This window comes from Centruroides sculpturatus, unplaced genomic scaffold (genome assembly GCF_000671375.1).
Source record: "Centruroides sculpturatus isolate CEXI.00-Female unplaced genomic scaffold, Cexi_2.0 scaffold126, whole genome shotgun sequence".
NCBI lineage: Eukaryota > Metazoa > Arthropoda > Arachnida > Scorpiones > Buthidae > Centruroides > Centruroides sculpturatus.
The window spans coordinates 1,014,400-1,033,732 of NW_019384298.1; the positions used below are offsets into that span (position 1 = coordinate 1,014,400).

The 19,333-nt window shown below is 25.5% G+C and overlaps 1 protein-coding gene across 1 annotated transcript in view; it reads right to left on the reverse strand.

Moving 5' to 3' along the window:
- LOC111629203 (hemicentin-1-like) overlaps positions 1–18,499 on the reverse strand; it is a gene marked incomplete at its 5' end in the record, with an annotated part of 60,304 nt that extends 41,805 nt beyond the window's left edge. Inside the window, 7 exons of the mRNA XM_023373110.1 lie at positions 840–1,094; positions 1,402–1,752; positions 4,164–4,427; positions 7,012–7,284; positions 9,980–10,276; positions 15,646–15,963; positions 18,173–18,499. Of these exons, the coding sequence (XP_023228878.1) occupies positions 840–1,094; positions 1,402–1,752; positions 4,164–4,427; positions 7,012–7,284; positions 9,980–10,276; positions 15,646–15,963; positions 18,173–18,499 (2,085 nt within the window). The remainder of the gene's footprint in view (positions 1–839; positions 1,095–1,401; positions 1,753–4,163; positions 4,428–7,011; positions 7,285–9,979; positions 10,277–15,645; positions 15,964–18,172) is intronic.
- Between the last annotated feature and the right edge of the window lie 834 nt (positions 18,500–19,333).

A 19,333-nucleotide genomic window follows, 5' to 3' on the forward strand; every position in this document is an offset into this window, starting at 1 on the left:
ATAGTATAATAAAAAATTATTTTGTTATTCAAAAAAAAAAAAAAATTGAAATTTCTGTCAGTTTAATGATAATTTTTTTTAAATTTAATTAATAAAGAGAAAATGCAATTTACGTTGTATTTTCTTTGTTTAAATGGGAATAATATAAGATTAAGCTATTATATATTTTATTCTTTTTAAATTTTTAAATTTGAAAATTATTGTATGAGAGATTTTCTTCGAGCTAAATAAATAAATTTATAAAACAATTTTTAATTAAAAAATGTCCAAGAAAAACAATTAAGAATAAATAAGAAATGAAATAAAAATACGTAAAAAAACAGTTTGTTAGTCACTCTTTACTTTTTGAAAGTGTACTTAAAATTTGAAAAAAATATATGAAATAAAATAGATTCAAAGTAAGCTTATCTTTTTTAATAAAAAATTTTGTTAAACGGGATATGTTTATTTTTGTAACAAAATCTAATTAAAGTATTCGAAAACAGATTTTAACTTTAAAATTTGAGTCGACTTCCTTAGAATATTTTTATTATACTTCTACCACATTGTCTTGGATTACTCGATTTTTATAAATACAATTTTAATAATGGCATTTTTTATATTTATTTTTGGTTTTTATTTTGACCGTTTCTACTGTTTTTACAAAACTCATTTGAATTACATAACAGAGTAACAGTAAGTAACGGTATCCTCCACTTATAACGTTAAATTTCCTTTCACGTTTTCATCTTATTGCCTTTTATTTACAATCCAATATTATCTTATTTAAAATAAAATAGAAAAGCGAAATTTCAATCAATAAGAATGAAACCAAATATAAGGAAATCAAAACTACTTACAAAGTACGTTTACAGTTAGATCAGCAGTGATATTTCCACGACGATTGCTCGCTATGCAAATATAGATGCCTGTATTATCACGTGGTATTGTATAGTTTATTACCAAAGTAGCTGTATCTGCAATTACCGTTTCCCTGACTTTCCAGAGATAAGTGCTAGGAGGCCATGAATGTGCAGAACAATGAACTTTTGCATATACGTGTCCTTCTACAACACTTAATTCATAATTTGAAAGTGTTATGTTTTCCGGAGGAACTGAAAATATTATATAAATTATATTAGTTTTTTTATTAGGTATTTAAATTCGTTAACATATTATCAAATATGTTAACGAAATTGTAACGGTAATAAATGTGAAAAGTTAGAAATAGTAAACACATTTAAGTTGTCAGAAATAAGATTTATGTATTTGCATTCTCCGTAAATTATTTATACGAAAGAATATAACTTAATACTTGAATAATTCATGCTTTTACTAATATAAATTATTCATAAATGTAGAAATATTTAAACTATATAAGGTACATTAAACATATTTACATAAAACGGGGCGTAAACTTACATTCAACTCTAAAATAGGTAGCTGTGCTGACTCCGTGTCCAACATCATTGCCACTACTCGTGCAAGTGTAATAAGCATTGTCCAGTTCTCTATCGAGTACTCCACCAGGCCAAGCTGCCAAATTCCATGTTAAAGTACTAACCATTGATGGAAATGTATTCTTTTCAACTTCCTCTGGATGTTCTGTTGATTTGATGATGTACATCTTTGAATCTTTTAAACTAGCACCATTTTTTAACCATTCTATTTTACACATTGGAAAACATTCAACTCTACAAGATATACTGATTGAAGAATCGTTCTGAGATGCACCATATTCACTCGGAGGCCTTTCTATGAAAACTGGAGGAGCTGTAAACAGCATATTATTCAGATATTTTCGAATTGTAAAACTATATTAAGGTACATTATTATACTAATAAATTACGTTATCATTTTTAAGACTTATGTACTGTACAGTACATCAATGGAAAGATCTAGATTTGTTATTTTCGTGTCCCGAACAATATCTCTAGGGATATATATATACCCTATACATATATATATATAGGTATAACCTTACACTTTATTACATAGTTTAAAACTCTGGATGTATTGAAAAGTTTATAAGCAGACAAACTAAAGAAACTGAACGAATATAATACTATTTGCCTGAGAAAAATCAATTATATTGATAAGAGACTCCTATACAGTTTTCAAAAAATGATTCTCGGAGAATTTTCGACTCAAGAAGAAATTTCTGCATCGGTTCACATATTGAAATATGATTTACTATCCAGAATAATAAATTTTTAAAATAATAAAATTTGAAACTTTACAATGATATATAATCATTTAATATTTTATACATTTAAAAAGCTTTTAAGTAAAATCATCAATAATCTTTTAATAATGGGGGCGTGATATTAAAATTAAACAAAAATCTTCCAATTATAAGTTCATAAACTGTTTAAAGTAAATTTTAATATTTATTAAGAATATGTCTTGGTTATAAATAATCTCTAAGTTTTATGGGTACTTTTCGTTTTAACGATTTTGTACGATAATAAACCTACTTTAAAATAGATTNGAGGCCTTTCTATGAAAACTGGAGGAGCTGTAAACAGCATATTATTCAGATATTTTTGAATTGTAAAACTATATTAAGGTACATTATTATACTAATAAATTACGTTATCATTTTTAAGACTTAATATTATTAATTTCGTATAAGTTTTATAATATTAAGTTTTAATACTAAAAAGAAACAGATTATTCATACTATAATGATGTTGAAACAATAGTTTTTTCTTTATGAAATGTACAAGGTAAATACAATAAAACATTTGAAAATTTAATAATGATACATGTGTGCAATTTTATTAAAATATTAATGTTGACATTATCTTCAACATAATTTTTAATGAAATTCGGTTTTGATTTAAAAAATGAAAAAAGAAAAAGACTACAAACAAAGACGTTTTCAATCACTTTAATTAATTATTTAACTATTGATGTTTGGATGTTGGAATTTCAGAGAAAATGAAAAATTAATCAAAATTTAATTAGACAATTCTTTTAAAACATTATTTTACTAATGAATTTAAAATTCTTAATGATGAAACAAAAAATCTTTTTCCCCCTTCCTTTATATATACTGTATATATAAGAAACGTTAAATTTCTTCAAATCTTTTATGATTAATTATAATATAATGATTTATGTTTGCTGTGAAAGTATGATATATATATCAATAGAAAGCTTTATTCTTTAGAATTTCGTAAACCGAATGACACGTAGTAGAATTGAAAATATAAAAAAAGATAACGTAATAAGTGATTTGAGTGGGTAACGTATATAATACGCCTTAACACGTTTTGTGAATCTGATTAGATAAGCAGTAACCCATATAACATTTCTCAAGAACCGTGAAAAATCGACTACTATCTACAACTATGTAACGTAGAGAAAAGACAGAAAAAAGTCATGAAGACATCTCGGTAGCGGAAAGAGTACTTTAAGAGGCTAACAAAGAACACCTTCAGCAAAAGGATCGATTTGATATCTGCAGTAAGGATAGAAGAATTGAATCCTAACTGGCTCACATGATTTATAGTGCACCCGGCTGAACTAAAGGAAATGAATGAGGTAAGATGATGGTTTGGTCAGCTTACGGATGAGATTTGCGCCAACCAATAGATGCGTGTGAAAGTGCAATTACACATTAACGACAGGAGAACAGCGCAATCACTCACTAGTCGACCTACTTTGACTGAGTGGACCACGCACATGCCATTTACAATTCTTTTCTTATACTAAAGCCATTATTAGTGGAAGCTAAACTGTGCAATCGATAATACCTAGCAGCACTTCTTTGCAATAGAATCCACTACTTTCGAAAACATTTCAATACAGAATATTACTTATAAAATGTATTGTGATTACAGCGAATTAATTTCAGCCGAGACTAATTTGATTTTAATTATAGGTGAAATTAAATAAATTTGAACGTGAATCTTAATTAGTAAGACTTTAATTATGTAAATCAGAAAAACTCCTCTCACTTTCAAGAAATTCAAATTACTTAAAATTAAAACGAATGGTAGTGCAAGAAAATGTTTGTTAACTGCATTTTTATAGCGACATAAATGTCTTATGACCACGCCTGAGATTAAACTTCGATCGTTTGCATTTGATACATTACAAGTATCTGAGTGGATAAAATGGTCCTGGCTCTGCCTCAAGTGTAGATTTTTGTATCCTCTTAAGCCAATTGAACTTACCTTTTGGATGGAGTATGTAGTATTCTTGCTGTCCAATGCCGAGAGTATTTTTTGCTGCACAGCTATAGTTACCTCGACTATTGAGTGATACACGGTCAATGGTATAGTTGGCTGTAGTGACCAATAGAACTTTCCCATTGTATTCCCAGTGGAAGGCTGTAGCTTCAGGACTTCCCAGGTCATCTACTTCACAGCTTAACGTTGTATGTTTTCCTTTCACAGCAGGCCGGTCAAGATGATGTAATTTTGCTTTTCCTGGAAGATCTGTTAACATATAAAAAATATATTTAAGACTCTTTTAAAAGATAAGATTGAAAGTTTATTTTTGATATTTAATATAAAATTAAATACAAGAGAAATTTATTGATGACTCTCTACAATAATTTAAGTAAGAAGAAACGAGAGTTGCAATGTGGAGAAGTGATAAAGACTTATTCTGTGGCAAAAAGTTAAAATAAAAGAAAAATAAAGAAACGAATTTAAAATAACCATTTGCATATGGGTTATATATAACTATAAATATATCTAGAGATAAAATCATAAATTTATATTCTGGATGTAATTTATCATAAATGATATTTAGCAGAACAGGAAATTCTTGTCTATAGATATGTCAACGAACATTTGTCATTTGCAGTTACGATTCCCTTATTTATTATATTGACCCGCTAATGTATCCAGTTGTTCAACGATTCGTTTATTTCATTTTGCTATAATGACAAATCCAAGTTGTTCACTAATGTGAAATTTAATTAATTTGGTAAACTGTTTGTATAAAGCTGATTAAACTAAATTCATTTATTAATGTTTAGATATGTTTCTGAACTCCATATGAATAATAGAATCAAAATGAAATTTATAAAAATCCTTATCATCAGTTATTAAAATTTATATCTAACATTGTTTAATTTTATATGAGTTTTAAAGTTATCAAACAATTCTGAATATGTTTAATATATTAACGAATGAATAATTGTGAATTAAGTTATGTAGATAGAGATATTTAGACAACCATTATTAAAGAGAATTTGAATAGAATTAAATAATTGATATATCCAAACATTAATTATAAACAATGAAAATATTGTTCATTGAAGAGTATACAAACTTTTAGGAAAAATAGTATTAAAAAATTAATTCTGCATATGATTGAAGTCAGTACAATTGTTATTTTTTCCGTAAAATTATCAATTTATTTAACTATGTCGATTTGATATCAACCGAAAACATTTTCAATTTTCTAAAACGTAAAATAATCTTTAATATTTCATAACGGTAAACTAACGATGATTTCATAATTTACGGTGCATCAAGCACGTTAATTGGCGCTAGTTTCCTACAGATTTTATTCCATTAATTGTAAAAAATCCGTTCGTTTTTATAGCCTAGAGTAAGTTTCTTCTTCAGCATCGTTCTTGAACGTAGACTTACGGTTTATTGCAAACTTTATTAATTTACTCCACTTCTAACCTGGTACCTATTAATATCTAATTATCCCAGCTAAGAGGCAGGGTACTTTTAATTACAAGGAAAATTATATGGCTGCCTAGAAGTGCTTAGAGTAAGAGTGGATAAAAACACGATAATTTTCACATTAGATTGTTTTACGGTAGAAATAAAACTTTATTTTCTGTGGCATCTGAAGTGATTACTCAGTTGCATTATTTCATTCGCGCTGGACACACTTTCTCTAGGGACAGGCACTAGATATAGAAATAGCTACGCGGCTGGAAATGTCTTAACAGGTCATGCACTGTGCCATTTCTCTTGCGTGTACAACCATTAACGTTCAGCCGCTCTGTAAGATCTACAAGCATTAATCGATAAGGAAAACTTAGTCCGACTGACTATTGTACTACCCTTCTCTTGCTCTTAACTTTATCAATTTAATAATCTACATTAGCAATTTTGGTTTTTACAATATGTACAGTACAGTACATATACCTGCAACTCGTGAGAAAATGAGATTATTGCCACGGAATGTGATCATTTGACATATTTTAAATAGAACTTATTAGAAGAAGCACAGAATTAATTTTAATATGTTTTAATTGAAATAAATTGTATCCAAACTGCATATCTGTTGCTATGTTTTGTTATTTATGATATCAACTAATTAATTAGTAATATTTCAATAATATTATTCTTCTCTTTCAAAAGTTTAATTAAGTACTAAAATAACAAATATTTATTTTTTTCTTTGAAAAAGTTAATAAAAAGTACAATATAAGAAAAATATAAAAATTAGAAATATAATTAAATTAAATTATTTGAAAATTTAATTTCTGCACACCATGAAATTTTGATTAAAAAACTTATAATTTCTGTTGTAATATACTTAGGTAAATATAGAAAAAACTAGAGCTTAATTCTGTCTGAGGTTTAACTATTTCAGAAATTCTGATTTTATTGTTTTTACAACAACGTAAATCCTTTGTTATCCGATTTAATGAAGGGTAAGTTTAAACCAGATAACTTAAGAAAACAAACAAGAGAAAAATCTCTATGGTAAATCTACTTGAAACGGAATTAAAAGTATTTAAATATTCTAAAAATTATTAATTAATTTTTAGTTGAGTTTTAATCAAAATGGATTACTTTAATCAGAATAATCTCTTTTCAAAACAATTAAACAAACAACGGTACAAAAATCAGGATTTTTCGCATTTGTTTTATTGCATTTATATTATTCTATTGTATAGACAGAGCAAATGTATTGGATTGGATGAAAGTGAGATGGATTAATTGAAAGGCCTATACGATTGCATGATTTGCATTTAAATTCTGGAAATAAGCAGAAAAATAAATTTCAATTAAAATAACAAATAAAGTTGTATTCGTTACTTACAATTAACGACAAATTGTACAGGTTCTGAAATATTTCCCCAACCAGCTTCATTTTGCCCCTGGCAACTGTAGTTCCCCGTTAATTTTCTGGTCACATTTAACCATCTGATTTCTTTAGATGTTGCTTCGTTCATTAATTTGTTATCTTTGTACCATCTTACTAGAAGTAAATTCGCCGGATTTCCATCGATAATGTCACATTGTATATTAACATTGCTCACTTTGTCTTCGGGGACTTGGGTGGGAGATATTCTTGCTCTGACAGTTGGCCGATCTACAATAGAACGAGAGTCATTCAGTTTGCAACTAAATTACCCGTGTTTACTCCCAAGTAATCTACTTAGATATGCCCAATTAGTCAATCTACTATTCAACTTAAATTATATAATATTTATTTACTGCGCTACGATAATTGGATACGATCTCTTAAAATTTTGCGAAACACTTTCGTGATATAATAATGGAAACAAGATAACGAAGATATTTGTTTTCTCGTGAGATTTGCACCAAACTTGTAAGTATCACCTGCTGAAATCTCAGTAGATATAACAAAATTTATGTTATCTTAATTTTACTCGGTTTAATAATTGGAGAAGTGTCAACCATATATTATAAAGTTTTAAGCTTGGATCAGCAGAAACTATTAAATATTTTTATGGCATACCTACTTTTGTAAAATAACTTATATTCAAAAGTTGCATGTAAATTCTCCATTTGATGTAGAAGCGCGATATCTTTTTAAAGTGTGGACATTTTTGCAGATGTTCGAGACATTTTACCTAACTTCTGCGAAGGTCAAAAAGATTGTAGGCAATAACATTCCAACTCGAAGATATGACGACAAAACAGCTCATTTTAAAATTTTGTCGAAAGGTTTGAAAGTCAAATATATTTTTACTGCCTCAAGCTTAACCTCACCCAGATTTCAAATATATATATATATATATTTTTCCCTACAGTTATTGCGTCGAATACTTACAAGAAAGATAGTAAATAAGTCATTTACTTGATTTTTATATAACTGTTTAATATTCCTCTTGTGAAAACTAAAATTTTTAACATAATATTTACCGTATTTACCTTTTTGTGATTTTTAACAATTTCAAATACATTTTTTAATATTAATTTTATATAATTTTATTTTTGTACATAAAAAACACATATTACGATTCGATAGTAATGGTTTGTTATAATTAAATTAATTATAGTCAATTAAAAAATTTAAAACCAAAATATTTAGCAAATTTAATTTTAATTTTTATTACGCACGAATATAAATTAAAATTAGCTAGCGACGATTTTAAACGTAATTGATTTAAATTTTTTTTACAATTAATAAATGTTAATTTTTTTTTATAATTTTAAATCAAAGATGTTGACAAGCGAGAAAATTTTTTTGTTCTAAACATGGCCATAAACCCATGATATATTCTCATTTTTAATCAATCGCTTGTATAGATGTCTATACCTTATATTGCTTTTTTATTGTTAACTTTTATGCCGTCTAATAGTTTTTATTGCGTTTTTGTTGTGAGAGAAGTTTCTTTCATAGTTTTGTGACTTTTCGGAAGTTTGAAAAAGTCGAAAAGTTTTTTTTATTTTCTTATTCTTCAGGTGACAATTATTTCAATTGTGTTTCAATAAATAATCAAACCATTAGTAAATTGGTAGCATTATTCCATATTTGATTATGTTGTCAATGCCAGTTAACATAAATTCATTCACTCCATTTGCCTGTGAATACAGTTATTAATTTTTATGAAGAATATAAATATATAATTGAAAAAATAATTTTATAATCAGAATTAGTTTTATTTACTGAAAATCTGGATGAAAAATACATTTATTCAATCCAAAAATATATCAAATTATATTTTTATTCGGATGTATTATAAGAACATTGCAGCATGTGATTTAATAGATCTTTTAGCTCATTATCTATGATATAAATTACGATAAAACAAGCATCATTTATATAACATTTTTATCCAATAACATTCAATTTTTAAGAGATTCGATCCAATCATTTTTAAATTGAAGCTAAACATATAAAAAATATTATTTTAGATCTACTTTATCAATTCATTTATATGAATTGATAAGTAGATCTAATTGATATATATTAATATACATAAATTTATTAAACATGAGAATAAATATTAAAAAAATATTACTTTAAGATTATATTCAGCAATTAGTAATATAAATTATTATNTCAGGTGACAATTATTTCAATTGTGTTTCAATAAATAATCACACCATTAGTAAATTGGTAGCATTATTCCATATTTGATTATGTTGTCAATGCCAGTTAACATAAATTCATTCACTCCATTTGCCTGTGAATACAGTTATTAATTTTTATGAAGAATATAAATATATAATTGAAAAAATAATTTTATAATCAGAATTAGTTTTATTTACTGAAAATCTGGATGAAAAATACATTTATTCAATCCAAAAATATATCAAATTATATTTTTATTCGGATGTATTATAAGAACATTGCAGCATGTGATTTAATAGATCTTTTAGCTCATTATCTATGATATAAATTACGATAAAACAAGCATCATTTATATAACATTTTTATCCAATAACATTCAACTTTTAAGAGATTCGATCCAATCATTTTTAAATTGAAGCTAAACATATAAAAAATATTATTTTAGATCTACTTTATCAATTCATTTATATGAATTGATAAGTAGATCTAATTGATATATATTAATATACATAAATTTATTAAACATGAGAATAAATATTAAAAAAATATTACTTTAAGATTATATTCAGCAATTAGTAATATAAATTATTATTTGCTAAGTATCAATAATAAGAAGAAATCAACAAAATAAATGAGCTCTCTACGTAATTTTTCGTCTAATTAATAAATAAATACAAGCTTAACTTTATAAAAAAATCATTAAAGTTTTTTAAATATAAAAAATGATATAAAATTTACTTACATATTACATTCATGTACATTGGCTCTAAAGCCTTATTTCTTCCTATACTATTATTTACAGCGCAGCTATACATTCCAGCATCATTTCTTGATATGAAATTTATGATTAATGACGGTATACCGAAATTATTGAATTTATAACGACTAGTAGTATTTATATTTATTTCAGTATTGTTTCTGTACCAAATTACTTCGGTTGCATTAGGAGGATTGGCATCAAAGGTGCAATTAATAATAGCTGATCCCGTTTCATTCACTGTTAATCTCGCAGATGGCCCGACTATAACTGAAGGAGAATCTGCAATAAAAATGTTAGGTATTAAGTAGATACAAAAAGTGTCAGAAGTATTTATAATAAAAAAATTAACGTCAGTTTACTTTGATATAAACATCTTAAAATAATATATAATTTAATATTTTATATTGAAAGATTATGATAAATTGCAATGTATGAATATTATTGTTGACTTTTTAAAAAAAGCATTTTGCCAAAATGAAAAACGTCATTGCAAATATTTCTAACATAAAACAAAGAAACATATACAACAGAAATTATTTCCACTTGATAAGAACGTTAAGTACAAATTACACGAAATCTCATTTGTTGATAAGGAAAGAAAAAGAAAAACAGTATAAAGTGATATATTTACGCAAAAAGAAAACTTGGACGGTATCCAGACATTTTAATTGAAAATCAATGAAAACCTATGTAAACTGAGCCAAGCAAGCATATTCCATTCGCTAAAGTTTTTGTGGTCGCTGCCCTCAAAGGTCCTCCAACCTTTTAGTGGCATTTCTGCAACCACAAATTTCTATAAAACGGTGAATGAAATCGGTAACGTTTAAAACTAAGCCGTATACTGTTACTACTAATTGTTAGAAAATAACGTTTAATTAATTTGCATAATATAAGAACAATAAGATAATCGTATTATGTGTAAACAACATGAAAATACTAAAATAAATAAAATAAAAATACTTTTTGTCGCATTTGTTTGAATAATCACCGTAATTAATTAATGTAAAAAGCATTAAAATAAACGTTAAAATTTATTTTAATTAACAATAAAAGTAATCAGATTACATATTCTTTTATTTATAAATTAAATCTGTGAGTAATTAAGATTATTTTATAACAAGTAAACACGCGAAAGTTAAGATAAAAAAAATAATGTTTTTCCTTAATAAAGTTTTTCTCATTTAATATTTAAGTCAAAATAATTACAGTAAAAATATTAAAGTAGAAAATAAGTATTTTTATTTTTATCATTGATTTTTTTTGTGTACTTTTGTTGACTATGAAAGAAAACAATTGTAAAGGGTAAGCGATGCTATGCAAAACGTAGTTCAATGCTTTCTGTAAATTTAATTCAGTGCACAATATACGAAATTGGAAACCAGCTTTAAAATATAATCTGAAGAGTTAACAAATGGAGAGATAAGTTGCGAAAATTGTGAATAACATATACTAACTTGTAACAGTATATTTAGACATTAAAATCTAACATAAATATAAATCACAATATGTAAATTAATTATAGTTAATTTTATAAATGCAAATGAAAGATAAATCTTTTACATAGCATAAATTTGTCGTAAATTAAATATATATATATTTGCTAATTATCGATTAGATTTTATTTTGTTATCGTAAAAAAAAAAAAATTCAAACAATTTAACTGGTTCTATGATTTTTATTTAAACGGCTCAACCTACTTGGTATCATGCTATTTTCACTGACTTGACATCTACTGGGAACAGAAATTCCCCAAAGTCGATGTAATAAATTTGATGGCGAAACAGTACATCTCAAGTTTCTTAGCTACGTATTTCTCAATTTTATTTTCTAGAAAACGATTAAATTTGGTTACTTTGGATACTTACTGTTGAAAACTATGAAATGACTAAGGAGTTACTTTCAAATTTTGCTTTTCAAAACGATAAAATATATATTAAAAAAAATTGTTTTTAACTTTATAAATATTTTAAAGTTGCGTGTAAAATTTTGCAAATTCTCTAGAAAAATATATTCTTAAAAATTATGCTTAAATTTTAGCACTAAAATTTCAACTTTTTTTATGATAAAAATGCTATTTTATGACTCGGATAATAATCATTTAAAAATTCTTTATACAGTTTAATGAAATTTTTAACAATCTACGTAATGTTAATGTTAAATATAAAAGATAAATTGCAAATTTTAATTTAAAATAAAAATAAAGAAAATTTAAGTTTTTACACAAATAACCTTCGTAAAGTGAATTTTTGTGAAAATTTAAAAACTAAATCTTTTCTTTTTTAAATTTAATGTTACTCGAAGAATAAAAATATTTATTTAAATTAATTTTCGAGATTTTTTTAAACGTGTACGTTATCTTTAGAGACGACTTCAACGTTTAGATTCATTAGGAAAGTGTATATTTAAAAATTTTTATCCCAATGTGATTTCTATATGGGTTTTAAATTGACTTTTGATTTCGAATTAAGTAGGAAAAACATATTTAAATTATAAAGAGTTGGGAGATGTGATATAAAAATATAAAAATCAGCGACTTCTTCAGGAAAATGTATTTTTGAAGAGACAACATAGAAAGTCGGGATGTTAGTCGTCTTGGATATTATCGACAATCCACAGGCTTCGAGTAAAAGAAAAACTAAGTCTTATCTTTACACAACATTTCAAATCTGGCATTCAGATGGGGTAGAGAGTAATCTGCCAAATTTGCCCCCATCCAAGTCGTTTCGTCGCATTCAATAGATCCACCTTAGTTTCTATTGTGGTTGAAAATACGATTGGNAAGTGTCAATAAATACTTAATAAATATTCTAATTATAAATTTAAGGATTTATAATTTATGTTTAAAAAATTTAGATTTATTTTTAAGTACTTAATCAAGCCAGATCTATGAAAAAATCTTCAAGTACTTTAAAGTTCTATAATTCCTGTACAAGGGTAGATAAAGGTAATGCAATCAACTTAAACAAAATAGTAATTTATCATTAGCAAACAACGTTCAAATTATCGGTTTTTATATTATGATATTAACTAATAAATACCGATGAAAAATCATGACAGATTGTCTTTATACATTAAATTTGACAATGTATAATTTATTGAATTCAAAATCGAAATAATATATACGGACAATTCTCAAAAGTATTTTTAAAAACTAAATTAGTAAATCATGTAACACTTAAATAACTTCGATAAGTTGTTTAAATTCCATATGATTTAATTTTTTTTTCTTCGAGCAAATACATAACGTTCATGCAATAACTGGAATTTAATCATGTGTAACAACATTCTTTCAGTTCATTTTTTTATCATACGCCATTCTTTCATCAATGTAAACAAATTTTCCTTTCATTGCTATGCATATTTTACATATTTGACAACTTTTTTTCTTCTTTTGGAATTTTCTAATAAATGTTTCAAACTGCTGCTTCAAACCAAACAAATATTCCTTCTGTATTATCTGCACTCATTCACACTGTTTATACTATAGTGTAACGTTATTATTATAGACAAAAGAAATATTAAGATTAAATAGAAGTTTTAGAAAATAAATAAGAAAAAAAACAAGAGCATATTGTTTTCGGATTGTTGATATATGTCAACACTTTTTTAGAAAATCAATTTTTGCAACTAACACCTTCATTTGCATGTAAATCGTTTGTTTCAAAAGTTTGTCTAATCTTTATAAAGTACATAAAAAATAAAGGTTATACACAAGATTAACAAAAAATATTTTAATTTGTGATATAAATTGATAATAAGAAATGTTTAATTTCTGTTTAAAATAATTATATATTAATGTACTAAACTTTTATTTTTTGTATATTTTATTTACATTTTTTTCTATAAAATAATATTAAATTGTACTGCTATTAAAAATATTCTAATACGTCTTTCAATTTACACAATTTTTTCTTAAATTATAATTTAGTTGTCAAACTTTCTGCTTTATAATAAATAATCAAATTAGAAATGATTATTATGTGGTTAATTTCGTAAAATAATCTTAATGCTACATAGAAACAAGCTCAGCTGGCAGAGAACTACTTCCTTGCTGATCCCAATTTGGAAGAAGATTTCTAATTCAGCTTTTAAGACTAGCTTCGAATACAAGGGATAAGGAAATTGTTACCAGAAAAGAGAAACTAAGTAAGGGTAATTCCTATCTTCTTAATGTCTATGCTTATGAATTAATCTGTTAAACTTTTACGCTAAATAAGATAAAGATAAATACTAAGATTTGTAATACCAACGACTTTCAAAGGATTGGCTAAAGCACCTTGAGATAGGAAGTTTAATTGTTTTAGATAGATTTGTCAAGTGAACGACACACAATTTTCTTTTTATGTGTACTGTGTTATTTTCTGTTTTTATATCTGGCTAGGTGACAAAATTTATCCAATAATAATTACACGATTACATAGGTTATAGATATATATAAATGAGATTTTTATAGGAAAAATGGTAATTTCATTTGCGATATTTATTTTGTAGAATTATTATATAATAAAATCTTTGCCATCATTTACAAATTTTGATTATGTTTTAAAATTAAAACTAGTAACTTAGAAATAATGAGTTGAAGCTGCCAGACTCCATAAAGTCTGTTGGAAATCGTTAACAAATTCCAAAAATTGCTATGATGATGCAATCAAGAATTTTTCCTTGAGTAAATAATAATATTTGTTTAGAGTTCTCAAGTAAATTTATATCGAAAATTATTCTTAATCGATCAAATTAAGCATTTCATCCTCTAGTATTAATTAAGAATAAAATATAAATTTAGGATTTTGTTTACATTCGTTATAGCAATATTAATTTTGAAAGATATTGAATTGTCTAGTAAATTAGTAAAATTAAACAAAAATCTTCCAATTATAAGTTCATAAACTGTTTAAAGTAAATTTTAATATTTATTAAGAATATGTCTTGGTTATAAATAATCTCTAAGTTTTATGGGTACTTTTCGTTTTAACGATTTTGTACGATAATAAACCTACTTTAAAATAGATTTTTAATGATTGTTTTTATTCTGCTGTTTAACAATTAAATTGTTTTTTATATGCGTAAGTTCTTTTAATTACTATAAAACTAACCGAATGAATTCATTTCAATACTCTATACACTTATATATAAATGAATTTAAAAAAAAATCCAATTTAGGTAGGAAATAAGCATTTAATTTTTTCATTCTATAGCTTAATTTTATAGAAAATACAAAAATATTCATATTTTTAAGGCATCTGCATGATATAATTTATGTAATTAATCTATATTACAGTATATTAATATATCTAGAATTATTTTGATAAGTGAATTATCTTATCATAAAAAGTAATTTAGAATTTCAAAAATATAAACAATTTATTCAAAAATTTTATGATTTCTTATATTGGTTAAGGGCCAAAAACATTTAAATATAATAATGTCATATTGAAATTTTTGGCTCCAAACCAATAACAGATTTCGACATTTTAAAGCAAATTTTGGATTTAATAATTTATTTTTAAAATTATATAAACTTAATAAAAATATTTTTACATAATTTTAAAGTTAAATGTTAAAATTGTGGTTAATTAGTTTATTATTAAATAATAATAAATACACCTTTTAATAAGTCAATATACAATTATATAAATTGGAATACTTACATAGAACTTGTAACCTGACAGTATCTTCTAGAGGCTGATCTCCAGATGCACTCATCACGGGATTACTCGCCTTACAGATTATTGTTTTTAGATGATCATATCTTGAGAGAGGTAATATTAAGCGACTTATCGTGCGGAATGTACCATCATCTAAACCCTCCTCTTGAATGCTGGAACTCATTGCTACTATTTCGCTACCATTATACCACTTCACAGAAGCTGGAGGTTTGGCTCCATCAACGATACAAATTAATTCTGCGTGTTCCCCTTCAATAACCGGTACTGGCTGCTCTTCTAGTTCCAAAGCGAACGGTTTAACTGTAAAATTAAGTAAAAATTCTTTATTATAAGTTAAGATTTTAATACTCAACGCTATCACTTTACATCATTTCAACCGACAGTATTAAGTATAAGTTAATTTTCTCATTAGTATAATCTTATCAAAAATTGGTTAACACAGTGACTTAACAGCACTTAAAATCATGATATTACACGCATTAATAACTACATTTATTAATCTACTATGAATATTAAAATTACATTTTTCCTTATCACACTTTTTAATTATCCCAATGCACACATTTCCACCATATTCTTATTAATGTTTTATCCGATAATTATATAAAATTTATTCTATTGAGTTTAATTTCTCGCAAGAGTTTTCTCTAAATTATCGATAATAATTTTTTTTAATTCATTTTAAAAATTTATATATTAACTAAAAATTATTTTTAACGAACATTTATCCGTCAGGTATTATTATTAATACTTAATATTTTAGAATTAAATTACTTTAAATAATTTCTACATATAATTTTTCTATAATAAATATATATATATAAATTAATTAAAATAATATATTAGCAAATTTTTAAATCAAACTAGAGCTTATTATTTAAATAATTGATTTTATTTTTGACGTATTTTTCTAACAGTTGTAAGAATAACAGCAATAATAATAATCTTAAAAATTAAAGATAAGAATAAAATCGATGAAAAGATTTAAAAATTCGATTTTCATCCCCATATCAGATTTAGTTTCTTGTACTTATCTACCTGTCTAACTGCCACACTAACAGAATTCATATAAGTGAAAAGCACCAAGATATCACTTCTTACAACCAAGAGATAGATTTGTTAAATATATATATAAATATATCGATAAACCAATAACGTAAATCAAGCATAGAGAGATGTTAGAGAAATGATTTCCATTTTGTAAAACAAAACATTCTAATTTTTATTTTTTAATTCTATTTTCAAGAAAATAAATGACGAGACAATTTTTCTACTTTTATCGATAGATAAATAAACAAGAAAATTTTTCATCCATTAATAGAAAGTTTTGGCATTATTTTGACATTTTGGAAATTAACTTAGTAATACTTCATCTAAACAATCTGAAAGAAAGAATAATTTGAGAAAATAATATTGACAGTAAAAATGTCAAAAATAAAATGTATTTTGTAGATATTTCTGTCTTTATTTTTCTACTCGCAGATGTTGCATCTTATTACTGAATATTTTTGATGAAAGTTAGGATATTAAGATTTAACATATTGTACTAATGCCTCCTTAACACTTTGCTTGATGCTTGTAATGATCGTTTGCCTTGATAATATTAAGGATAAGGATATTATTAGCATATTGAAGATTTCAGAGTGGCAGTTAAACATTAATGGCGTTGCAAGAGTTTAAACACTTGTCAGAATTATATCATCAGAACTACATATTGAGAATAATTTAAATAAATATGTATTTCTAAAAACTATTTAAATTCAATTTTTCAAACTTTTAAAAATGTACATAAACGCCTTTGTTAATTTACTCTCGAAAATCTAAATAAATTACATTATTTTTAAATGTAATTATTATATTTAAATTGTTATATATAGTTAAATTAAATATAATAATTAGTTAATGCGTATATTTAGTAAGTTATTATATAAATACGTCTTTATAATTAACCATAAAATGACATTTATTGTTCTTTCTATTATATAAAGGAAGTTAGAAATTATCTAATAGCATTAAAGTTTCTAAATTCTGACTAAAAGCTGCTGTCTTGTTACATTAAAATCTTTTTAATTTCTTATTTTCGTAGAAAACTGTAAAACGTTACCAGAGTACTTTAAAGTTATTCAAAGAAAATTTAATCAACTTAGGCGTCTCTTGTATTGTACACACTTAACAGCTAGTTGGTAACTACTCTTAGAACAATCATTTTCTTAGAATAGCGACAGAAGGTTCACCTCCCCCGAATCTACTTTCAGGGTAAACTATAAATTTTCTAATCCCCTGTATATTTAAGAAAGGTAAACCTCTTCTTTTTTAATCTCTTCCATTTATCATTAAGTTTGACACGGACAGCAAAAGGCGATTTAAAATAGTTGCTAGTAGTAGCATTGTGTTCTAATACATGCTGAAATGACACATAATTGATCATCATTTATCTTATGTTTACTAATGGTTCAAAGAAAAAAAAAACCTCTCTTTGCGTGACATCAATCTGTCCAATTTACCTTACCATCAAGATCTAGTCGAATCCACGCAACTAATGGAGTTTCAGTAGCGTCATTTTCAACTCTGCATTCAAGCACTGCACCTAAATCTTCTCTCATCAGCTGGAACTTGACTCTCGACGTAACATTGTTTATACCCATTTCATTCTCTGACAAAGTACTTTCTTCAGGTAAATTCTCTTCTTTTTTCCACCATGACACTTCGGGTATCGGTTTCCCACCGATTGTTGTACAGTGAAACGTAACAATGGTCCCTTCGATAAATGGTCCCACACTAGAACCATTTCTGTATTCCCTTCCACCATAGAGTATGGTTGGTAAGTTGGGTCTTGCTAGAGAAAGAACGAAAAAAATTAGAATTTTGCTTAAAACTAATCTAATTATTTATAAACATAAATTATATATTTTTTAGTTTGGAAAACGTAATTATATCTTCGAAATAGTACAAATACTTTTTCATGACCCTGTTATTATTAGGATAAAAGTGAAATATAAATTTCAATCTACAATTTCTATACTTAGTTATATTATAATTTAATGTATCCATAAAACTTTTACTGGTACAGTATATATTACCAGTCAAGGTTTTATTGCTTTATAAATGAATAATTACTAATGAACTGTGCCTATTCAACTTTATCTGCAAATATAGACTTTAGTGAATGAAGAATTATTGAATTTCATTTTTTGTCCGAAAAGCTTCATTTACTTAAAAAATCATACAGCTTTTTAAAATAAAAATTAGTATTATTCATTTGTTGACAATTAAAATTTTTAACTATATATAAACAGAGTAACCTTTTATCGATTTTCTATAATTTAATATTTTATATTGAAAGATTATGATAAATTGCAATGTATGAATATTATTGTTGACTTTTTAAAAAAAGCATTTTGCCAAAATGAAAAACGTCATTGCAAATATTTCTAACATAAAACAAAGAAACATATACAACAGAAATTATTTCCACTTGATAAGAACGTTAAGTACAAATTACACGAAATCTCATTTGTTGATAAGGAAAGAAAAAGAAAAACAGTATAAAGTGATATATTTACGCAAAAAGAAAACTTGGACGGTATCCAGACATTTTAATTGAAAATCAATGAAAACCTATGTAAACTGAGCCAAGCAAGCATATTCCATTCGCTAAAGTTTTTGTGGT